Source organism: Vitis vinifera, chromosome 18 (genome assembly GCF_030704535.1).
Source record: "Vitis vinifera cultivar Pinot Noir 40024 chromosome 18, ASM3070453v1".
Taxonomy (NCBI): domain Eukaryota; kingdom Viridiplantae; phylum Streptophyta; class Magnoliopsida; order Vitales; family Vitaceae; genus Vitis; species Vitis vinifera.
In genome coordinates, this window is record NC_081822.1 from 34,454,118 (window position 1) to 34,466,389 (window position 12,272).

Here is a 12,272-nt window from a genome sequence, read left to right on the forward strand (position 1 = left end):
CTGATTGGATACTGAGAATTATTAAGGGAATAAGCTACAATTTTCGTATTTCTAAGAGAAATAAAAACATATTTTAAATATTTAATTTTTAATAAACGTGGTTTAAATATGATAGATGACCTTGAATTAATTGAATCCATGCTACTGGGGATCTGGGATTGATATTCAATAATTGTAATGAACGATTTCCCATCCTATAAATACCGAAGATTGCAAGCTATCTTATTCATATATGGAGTGCTCCAGTGAGTTACACATGCCCTTAATTCTCGCTACCAGTAACATGTCTTCTCCAGCCCCAGTTGCTAATCCAGAGACTAATCGCCGGACTGCAAATTATCAGCCTAGCATTTGGGCCAATAGTTTCATCGTGAGCAACATTCCTGATGATGAGGTAATTTTCTGATCATATATGCAGTTTACATAACAATATCTAAAGATTTTCACACTTTTTGTTCTTGCAATTTATTGATACAGATAACTCTGGCCCATAAAGAGCAGCAGTTGGAAGATCTAAAGGAGGAAGTTAGAAGAGAGCTGATTGCTGCAGCTAGTAACCCTTCGAAACAGCTGAAGTTTATCGATGCAATTCAACGGCTTGGGGTGGCATACCACTTTGAAAACGAGATAGAACAAGCATTACAAAGCACCTATGATAACTATCATGGCATTGCTGATATAAATGATGATCTCTATGATTTGAAGCATTTTTTTCTTCAAAAAAAAATTTGAAATCAAAACTTTCTTTTGTACTTAAAATCAATTGAAATCATCAAATTGGAATAACTTTTTTAATCCTTTGAATTTAGAAATAATTAAACCCATGTTTTTAATTAGTTTCATAAATCAATTTATGCAAATTCTTTTATCATTTGTTTTTTTTTTTTACATTATTTTAACATGATAAACACCATGACTTGTTTTATATTTGTGTTTTTCTTTTCTTGAGTATCCATAATCAATTATTTAATTGTCATAATTCATTTCATTTGCTTAATAAAGATTGTAAGTATATAAGCTTAGAGGGTTGTTTTGTATGACTTATCTTTGTATTTTTCCAATAGGTAATTTGACTTCTTACTCAATCTTGGTTTATGAACTTGTCTTTTTTTTTTTTTTTTTCTTATTTTGTTTTCCTTTTTGAAAAATAAATAAAATAAATGATCACTCTAAAAAACCTAAAAAGGGTTTTCAAATAATCATTTTTCATAATAAATGAAAAATGTGCATGAGTCCATAATAATATAAATTATAATTATTATATAAATATTATATCAACTTTTGGTTAGATTCGAGATGTCACAACCTTGGTAAGAGCCCAACTAAAATTGACTTAAGAGTTGAAGAATACTTTAACCTAAGCCCAATCAATTTAAATGTTGGAAATAATTATCCAAATTTGTCCATAGGTAGTTTGAGTTCGAGCCAATCAATTTTATTCCTAGTAGATATTTTGTTTGGTATAGATTTTGTAGTCTTACTTGGCTGCTTTGCTTAAGAAGAAAGTTGTTACCTATAAATATTGTATATATTTTTTATAAGGATATTTATATATATTTTGTTGTGTAATGGATAAAATATGAATTAATGCCTTGAAGTCAAAATAATGAGTCTTCGCTTACTGCTACCGTGCATTATTCGTCATTTGAAGTTGCATTCACTAAAGTCTTTTTTTTATATATACCTTGTCTATATTAATTAAATAATGAGGAAGAAATAAAGTCGTAAATGAAATTATAAATACTTATTTTCAAATTACATGCAATCATATATATTTTATAATTAAATGCATTTTCAAGCTCTATGGATTATTATTCAATATCACACAAATGTTATTATATATATATATATATATATATATATATATATATATATATATATTATTTAAAAAACTTCTATACATGTATTATTATTTCATTCCAATGTTTTTTAAAAATATAATCATCGATCTATCTATAATTTTCAATATCGTAATCCTTGCTTGGAAAATGATGAGTTGATTGAATTTGATTCTCCAATTTTTTTTTTCTTTTTTTTTTTTTTTTGGCAAAAATTTAAACTCTGCATAGTTTAATGTAATATCATAACATTTATTTTTTACATGGTATATAATAAAACTTTTAGCATGTCTAATATTATAATAATAATAATAATCATAATCATATTTTACCCGTTAGGATGAATTTTTTAGTGTTTTATGTCTTTGTATGTTCTAAACCCTTTTCCTGGTAACTTCCATAGTGAATACACGTGTTGTTTGAATCTTCTCCGCCAAGTGATTTTCTATGGAGAATTTTCTCCCTCACGTGAACTTTAAATGACAGAAAAGTATCAAACTTGATCCATGTGTTTTAAACATATATTCAAATGAGCAGTGATGCATTAGGTATGGCAGAATATGTAGATGCTCATCAACTTGATCCATTTGGTCATGCGATAGGGTGAATGAGCAGTGATGCAACATTATTCTTCATCACTTTTCCAACATGAGTGTACCCATCTCCCCCCGTGTAGATCACATACATCACTCGAGAAAGATTAAGCACACGCATAAGGAGAGGCATCGGAACAGCCGTAGGTCGTAGGAACTCCTCATTAATATCCTTGCATGCATCCTCAACTTGCTTCTGAAACTTATCGTATACCTCTTCCTCAGAGGCACCGTATTGCTTCATGTAACATTCAACGCCTGAGGCAACATGTCCTCTCTTTTGCTCAAACTGCATATATGGTTTAGAAGAACAGTGCAGTAAATATGTTTGATTGAGCTTTATGGTCAAGGTCAAATTATAGCTTAACAAGAAATACTATATTTTCCTCCTTCCTTTTCTTGGCTCCTTCCTTTGTCATTTTTCTTCTATTTTCCTCCATTTCCCATTCAACGACCAGCTCTCTCCTTTTCACATGTGGACCAATTCATTTTCTTTCATTTTTTTATTCATTCTTTCCATTAGTTTTGAATTTTTCCAATGAAGCTGTCAGACTAATCTTTAATCTCATTGGTTTACGACATGGAGCATGGAGTATGGGTTGCAAACCGCGTAAAACACGGGCAGTGTTTGGCATGGAGCGTACCGGATAAACCGAAAATTCAGGGGAAATAAATACAATCTTCCAAGGACATTTTTCGATTTTCGGACACTAACATTTTTCTAATCATATATCAAATATTTTTTTCTCGTCTATAGATACCTAAAAGAAAATATTTTTATTACAGGAAGTTTATTTCCATGAAATGTAATAAAATTAAATAGTTTCGATATAGGTTAATATTAGAAATGTTTTTAAAATAAAAAATATTAGCAATTAGTTTTTCCACAAGGATTTTTATTTTTTTACTATATTTTTTTGACACAAACTTACTTTTGTTCATTTATTTATTTATTTATTTTCTTATAGGATTGTTATTACTTTAATTTTGTTTGTCATACCAATTGATTTTTATTTTACTTTATTAAATTAATATGTAAAAATACGTATAAATATACACATGTATTGATATGCATACACATATTTTTATATAATTATATCCTCCCCTATTTAAAATTTTTTTCCCAAAATAATCATTAAAAAAACCCTTATTATATTAAGTTTGTATATAACTGTTTGAAAAGTCCTTGTTCCGTGTTGTCATCCTCCAATTATTTAACTTTTGGCCAAGTCACTTTGAGACCACCACAATTATTTTTTATTGCATTTTTTTTATGTGCTTCTTTTGTTATTTGAGGAAATTATTCTTTAAGAACTACCAAAAAGTCAATTAACACCCACTAAATTTTCACATCGAAAGATAATACTTCTCTAAGGCAAAGTATGTCAGTTGATCACATAAGAAGTGAGATCTATAATTTAAGGATTAAAGAGATAAGTTTGATAGGTAATAACACTATCTTGTTAAATTACAGACATCGATTTATGAAGAGTTTACATGCAATGAATAGTAGGTCATAGACTTGATCTTCGCTCATTGTAATTTCATAAGATATTAGGGTGTAGTTGACTCTCTTTAGTAGAGTGTAAAGTCAAATTCAACATTAGATTTTGAAGGAGTTAGTGTTTTCCTATAGGTCTCAATGGTCTCTACTTGAGCTCCTATTTCATGATGGAATGCTTTGAGAGTATTTTGGGTATTTGTAATTCATAAGTCTACATAAAAGCGTCTTGGTAAAAATGCAAGCTTGTACTAGATATTATAAATTGACTTTCTGGAATGTGCTATTAATTAATTAGAGTCACTTAGAGCTAATTTATTAATTAGAGTCACTCAAAAAACATGATTAATTACCTAAAGATTTTCTCACTTTTTGTTCTTGCAATTTTTTTTTTGTCTTGCCATTTAAGGATTGCACACTCTCATATCACACATTCTTCTATCACACACCCAAGTCATGCACTTTATTTAACTTGTACATGACAATTCGAATACTTATCTCACTAATGATGTTTGAGGAAAAATTTTGTTTTTACGTCTTCCACTATTTTGTGAATTAAACTAGTGGAAACATGTTTAACCTACCTATCTATGGACACACATTGAGTAAAGGGTATATGAAATTTGGTTCACTATACAATATATTTACATTAAGTATACAAGACAAATATGCTAACTGTACAAAGGTGCACAAGGTTGTCATTTGTGAAGAATTTAAGTGATTCTGCCAGTCAAGGATGGATGACATTCCTCATACACATCGATTAATCATATACTCATCTCATGCACTTTATCTAACTTGTATATGATCATTTGAATATATACCCTATTAATGATAATCATGGAACAAAATTGTACAACAACTTTTCCTGTTCTCTTAAACCAAACCAATGCAAACATGGTTAATTAACCTATTAACATATATTCACAAGGAAATATATGGAATCTGAATTATTGATTACACTAATTGTACAAGACAAATTTACTAATTATACAAGAGTGTACAATACTATTTTTTGTCAAGGATTTTAAGTTATTCTCAAAAACTCTCCCGCTTTTTTCTTTTCACTCAAGAATTGCATAATCTCCCCAATCAAATTATCTCACCTAAGAATTGTTTCGACTCTTATTTTTAAATTTCATTATCAAAATTTTGTAATTGCATATTTTGTTTTTGTAGTTTTAGCAATGTTCCTTTTTTTCCACCATTTTTTTTTTGTGAAATTTTATCCAAATGAATCTATATTTAAAAATCTAATTTAAAATTGTAATCACATTTATCAAATTTTTTACTAAGATTATCTTAAATTTTTTAAAAATATTTATACTCATTTATTTAAAAAAATGAAAAACTAATTTTCTTTAAACATGTTCTATTATCTTTCAAGTAAAAAATTTAATAAGTTTGAAAGTCAATAAAAAAAATTAAATACCACTTTCAACATATTTTAGATAAAATTTGATATAACATACTTTATTTGAAATTTAATTTCTAAAGTTTCACTAAAAAATTGTGTTCACAATTTTCTTGTTGTTAGTAAAAATACTTTTCATTAGTTTATTTAGATAAGAAAAATTATTAATATAATATTAGAACTTTATATATTAGTTATTTTCTCAATAATTTTTTTTTAAATTTAAAATAAAAACATTAAAACTTAAAAAGCTATATAAAAAAAATTAAGAGTGAAGTGATAGTCAATTTTAAAATTTTAAAAAATATGGTTAATGTGGAAACTATAGAAAATAATTAAAAATAAGGGAAAAATATAAATAAAAAGGTAATGTAAATTTAAAATAAAAAATGAAAGTTCAACTAAAAGATAAATACAAATGAAAAATATTTGGATGAATTGTAAGGTAAATATAAAATTAATAGCAATTAATATGGTTGTTAATGATATAATAATGGATCGAATGAAAATGGGAATATAATTATGAGAGATTAACATTGGGCATAAAATAGAACTATAGATGGGAAGAAAAGAAAAAATGAAAAAGAAAACAAAAAGGTAGAAATGGGTAATGGGTAATAGGTAATAGGGAATAGACTGGGAAAAAAAATACAAAGAAATTGAAATTTACATTCATTGTGTGTTTATGCAAGGGTTAAGGGCATTTTAAGGATTAATGAATGATAATATCTTTTAACTCAATTTTTACACTTTATTTGAATCTTGAACTTAAATGTGGATGATAAGAGGATGTTATATCAATTTTCAGGCCCATCTCACTTCAAAGCACAATTCTTCAGAAAAAAAAAATGTTATCAATTTCACTTTCATATTCATGCAATTCCAAAGTTTCGACATTGAACTAGAAATTTATATATTCTTACACGTAAAAGGGTTAAAAAAAACCTTAATTAGTAAAATGATAAGTTAGTTGAATTATTTAATTATCCTATAAATGCATCGAAGTTTTTACAAAATTAGTGAACCGCTAAGTAAACTGTGCCATACTTAAATGAACTTGAACTTCCAATTTCAACCTAATAAAAGATCATAACTTGTAATTTTATGAAGTATATAATAAATAACAAGAAAGAAAAGATGTAAAGGAAAAAACTAAAATTAATAGCTAATAATAATAATAATAATAATAATAATTAAATAGTAATAATAATAATAATAATAATTTTCATAATAATGAATTAATAAATAATAATAACGCTAGCAACAACAACAACAATAATAATTCTCTATAGAGTTAAATATTTAATTAACTTTAAACTCACAAGTTAGTGTCCATTATAAAGTGAAAAGAAAATATTTGGTGAGTATTGTAGTACTCCAAAACACCATTACACATTAACAAGGAGATCCAGATTTGTTGTAGGCATATATTCTACATACATATGTATTTTAAGACTCAGTATCAATACTCCTCATATTGAATGACAATAATACATATGTATTAAAGAATATAATATAATAAAGTTTATTATATATATATATATATTAGGTGATTTAAGTAATACATCTTCTTATTTAAATATTCAGGTAATATTCCAAAGTAAAACACTATGAATCCAGAGAAACTAGGTGCTACATATAATGTGTCCCCTTACCGTATTACAATGATTTATTACATATCACTCGTTCACCTTATTATAGTGATTTATTAGATATTACTGCTTCCACAAGGCAATACATAGGGGACGGTAATCAACTACTCTATTTGGTTATATTACAGCGTTAATGAAGACAGACGCAATGTTATCCCTCATCACTTTCCCAACATGTGTGAACGAATCTTGCTCTTTGTAAAAGACATCCGCGGTTCGTGTAAGATTGAGAATACGAGCAAGGAGAGGCATTGAAACAGCAGTAGGTTTGAGGCATTCCTGGTTAATATCCAGCCATGCATTCTCAATTTGCTTTTGAAATTCACTGTATACTTGTTCCTCAGAGACACCATATTGCTTCATGTAACATTCAACAGCTGAGGCCACATGTCGTCTCTTTTGCTCAAACTGCATGTATAATACAAAAGTTGAGGAAAAACCATAGTGTTTTAGTCTCCCCATTTGAATCACATATTCTGCATACCTTATGTGATTTGATGTCATCCATGAGCCTCGCAATGAAATTTGAAGATGACATAATCTTAGGATCGCTGGTCATCCAATCAAAGGCCTCCTTTGTTGCTATTTCTCCCATTCCCACCAAGGACGTGGTTACAAGCATGCAGTATCCAGAGCTTACTAGTGCAACACGCATGTAGTCTTCAATTGTTGGTACGTGTTCTTCATGTAACCATTTGGCCTCAGCAAAGTAAGCTCGAACTTGATTCTTCATCTAAAGAACATTCATCCAAGTTATATCTATGTATATATGAGACCATATAAAATATCATCAATACAAAAGGTGGGGATCCAGAGTTAAAGATGTCCTACTACTTCTTTGGCATAGTGAACCCGATATTGGTTTCCTTCTTTCTCCATCTCTTCCTCGATTTCTTTGTACACATCTAAGAGTGACGCATAGCAGAGTTTCATGTATTCTGGAAGCTGATCTATGCTGTTAATATCCCACCTGAAAATAAAATAACGACCCTTGATTTAGGTATATATGAATACATCTATTATACACAATCAAGGTTGGTAATGTGCAAGGAGCAAACCTCTCAATGGCTTCCTTGAAGAGCTTGAGTTCTTCAGGTGTGCCATATGCATCATGGATATCATCTAGAATGGATGTCATGGCAATTACTTTGGTTAGAATTCGTCTACCCCGTAAGTATTGAGGCTCAAAATACACCCCAAGTATCCAAAAGTAGCATTCAACCAATCTGTCTCGTGCAAAAGGTAACTTTGTAGCAAAGTCTAATTCTTTCCACCACCTAAAAGACATTAATATGATCAGCATACAGGAAAGTGATAAGAATGGCCAAGTACATGTGGGGTGATCTAAAAACCAACCTTGCAAGATTTGCTTAGCTCTTCCTTGTGCAGTGACTGCACTAGATTGAAATCTAATTTTGCTAGCTCTAGTAAAGTTTTATCATGGAAAGCTTCATCTTGGTAGACAGATATATACCATCTTGCCTCTAGCCTCTCCAAACCTTTTCTAATGGGCCGGTTCAGGGCATGAGCAACTTGTTCTGCAAGATGGTATCCTAAACTTTCTACCATGGCCTTGAGGTGAGTGGTGGTGAAAGCAAGTGCTTTTGCAATTATGTCCTCTCCATGAACCCTCAGATGTGCAGCTTCATACAAGCATAGCATGCCTCTTACATCGCTGATCAAAGCTTCCTTGAATCTACCTCGTTCATCCATAAACTTGTTGAATATGCCTACACAAACATCACCACTTGAACATAAGATTTAAATGATAAGAAGGTTGAACATAACATTTTTTTCTTAGTCTCTTACCACATGAAATACTGTACCCTTGTTGCCTTAGTAGTCGAAATCCAAGAGCAATATTGTAGAGATCACCATCCATATCATTGCAGTCATGAAAACTGTTACAAATATGTTGCAATGCTTCTTCTATCTCTTGCTCAAAGTGGTATGCCACCCCAAGACGTTGCACTGCATCAATGAAGTTCAGCAATTGGGAAGGGTTAGCAACAGCAGCAGCCGTTAATTTCCTTTTCACTTCCTTTTTCAGATCCACAAACTGCTCCTCTTTGCAGGCACGTGTAACCTGGACCAAAATTTTTTTTCATCCAACACATTAAGAAAAATAACTGCCAAATAAGTATGTAAGCCATTAAACTTGATGCATATTTTCATTCAATTACCTTGTCTTCAGGAATGTAGGAGATAAACTGGTCACCCCAAATGTTGGGGTGATAGTTTGCCACAGGACGATTTTTAGGTTTGGGAATCTGGGCTAGAGAAGATGCTGAGACTTGAGTAGACATGTTAATTCCTTGGAACAATGATAGAACAGTACTATACCTTGAATGATGAATTGGTAGGTATGAGAGAAATAGCTTGGCAAGCTCCATATTATTTATAGGGCAGCACTGGCATTCATGGTTGTATTTAGTTGAAAAGTATGTGGAATTTGGTTTGTTTTTGGGGCCCATGATTTGAAAGGGTTGTGCACGGAAGAGACTGACGGCAAGAAAAATATTGGAATCCATTCAGAGAAAGATTCGCTTTCTAATGAAACTCTAAAAGGCTTTGATATAATTGAATCCATCAAGGAAGAGCTGGAAGCAACCTACCCTCACGTGCTGATATTCTTGTATTAGCCGCCAGAGAAGGTGCTGTTCGTGTAAAAAGTCTCTCTCTATGTGTTCATGTGCTTGTATGTACGCTATTTGATGGTGTTATGAAGCTTTGAATTTTAGGCTGGTGGCCTATTCTACCCTCTGGATATTGGCAAGAGAGATAACAGTTAGGCTTTTGCAGATGTCGCAACATATGGATCTCTTTGCCTAATGAAGAGCTAAGAATAACCTTTGCATCTTTTGCATCAAGGGGATTCAATGAGAAGGAGACTCAGTGTTTTAGGTATTGTCTTTTTCTTCCTTTCTTTGTCTTCTCCATGAAAATAATTTATGGTTTTGAGATTCGGATTGGAGTATATATTTAATTTGAAATGTTTTTTTTTTTTTTTGTCTTCTACCTAATTGGTTTGATTCTCGGCTGCGTATTTGTTTTTTTCCCTATCTTGGGATTATGAATCTTTTATATTAACACTAGGTTAAGATAGATCACTTTGTGTGATTTCTTAAAATATTTCCTGGTTCATTAACACATCGTCTAGAGTTTCATAGGTTTTGAATGACCTCTGCTCTATTTAAAATGATTGTGATATGTGTTTCATTAATTTGATTTCTCTTTTCTAGCAAATGGATCACTGGTTTTGGACCTTTGGTGTTTGATTACTATGATTTTACAGGTTCTACTCTTGGTCTAGTTCTTGTAGTGTAACAAAAAATGGTTTTTGTCTGTTCCCTTGCTTTGATTTGCAGGTGCTCATTCCATGTTTACAACTTCCAGGGGAAGGAGGCCTGATCTAAGTATTAAATACACCATTGAGTTGTATTCGTTTATTGAGTCTATCTCCTGCTGGTTTGCACTTTATTCTTCGCCTGTAAGTACCCAAAAGGTCTTTTAATTTGTAGTGATCTGAAATGTACCAATACTTGAATTGTTGCTGTTGTTACATTTTTGTTTTAGCTAGTAGATTATATCAATGGTTGTTGATACCTTTTCATTAGATGAAATAAATGATGTAGATGAGCAGATTTATGAGTCCCTTTATTACCCTTCATCAATTAGGTAAAGTAATCCTTTGTTGAAAAAATTATAACTCATGCAAATAAATATCATAATATAATAGTTTTTAATTTAAATGAAATGTAAATCTAAAAATTATGTATATAATTACAATATCAAGTTAATTAAAGAAAATTCTCAATTAAAAAAAAAAGCAACTTTCAAATATATTTTTTTGTTTTACTTGTTCTAAAAACTTTTTTTATTAACTCAACTAAACATGTTTTTTTTTTGTTTTTGAAAATAAAAAGTATTTTTCAAAATTCAATTCCCAAACACAATTATGTTTCTAAAAACATAAAAAACTGTTCTTAAAATTTGGTCTTAAAAACTGTTTTATGAGGTGTTGTCTCTCTTGGTGGTTTGGTGTACATGTTAACTAATGAACATGTTTCTGTTAGTAGGTATGGCGTAGGGTGACCTTTTGCTGTGAGTTAATATTTGTGGTTCAACGTGATATTTTGTTATTAATTTTTTTTATTTTTTATTTTTTTATGGTTCAAAGTGACTTTTGCTAATAATTAATATTAGTGGTTAAAACTGATATATTTTTCATAATTTTTTTACTCCTTGAAATGACCTTTTTTATTAATTAATCTTCTTGTTTGAACGTGACACTTGACCAGGAATTTGTTTGAACGTGACACTTGACCAGGAATTTATTAATTACCTTATGCATGTATGTCAAACTATTCTCTTAAACCAAATAGAACAAGGATCAATATTATAATCTAAGCATCATTTTTTTTTTTTATGTGAATCTTTTGTTTCTTAGATATAAACAAGCATCTTTGAGACAAACGTACAGGCATCTCTTTGACCAACAGGCATCTTATCATTCAGCCCCTTACAGAATATAGATAAATATATATTGTTTGATATAAAGAACATCTCTTAAGCCGACGTACAGGCATCTCTTTCACCAACAGGCATCTATCATTCAGTCACTTACAGAATATAGACAAAATATATATCGTTCTTTGGTACCCACTCTTTATTTTGGGTACCTACCCACTTAAAAAAAAAAATTAAAAACTTATTAAACCGATAAAGATGGCTTGCTTGTGAGAAATAATTACATGCAATTCATACATATCTAAATATTACAATTTTTTTATAATTTATTATTAAATATCAAATATAATTTATTATTTAATGTTACCTAATTCTATCTAAAAAAAGAAAATTCTAACAACTATCCTTATACTCTCATTATTCATATTTACAAAAAGGGATACTAATTTAATATAAAAATTAAATAGTTTCAACTACCATATTATAAAATATGTGAGATGTGTTTTGATAAATCAAATTTGAAGATCAAGTTTGAAACTTTTTGAGGGAGAAAATTTAAAATTTCTATTATATGAAAAAGATGAAAGATTTCAAGTGATTACAAGTGTCAAAGGTAATATTTGATATTTTTTATTTAAATATAAATTTTGTAGGTAGAAATGTCATGTTAAATGACATTTAAATATGTAATGCTTTACAACATTTAGATTTTTGAATTTTTTTTATGAGTTATTATTAATCAAATTGAAACAATTTAGTCATTTGTTATGAAATTGTCATTAATATTTTTACATTATTATTTTG

General features: G+C 29.7%; 1 protein-coding gene across 1 annotated transcript; it reads right to left on the reverse strand.

Annotated features, from left to right (window-relative positions):
- Positions 1-2,406: 2,406 nt before the first annotated feature.
- Positions 2,407-9,406, reverse strand: VALCS ((+)-valencene synthase). The gene is given in 8 exon segments (XM_059734660.1): positions 2,407-2,720; positions 7,483-7,731; positions 7,830-7,968; positions 8,057-8,275; positions 8,355-8,365; positions 8,367-8,728; positions 8,808-9,084; positions 9,182-9,406. Coding segments are annotated over 8 exon segments (1,758 nt in total). The 5' UTR covers positions 9,392-9,406; the 3' UTR covers positions 2,407-2,429.
- Positions 9,407-12,272: the final 2,866 nt, after the last annotated feature.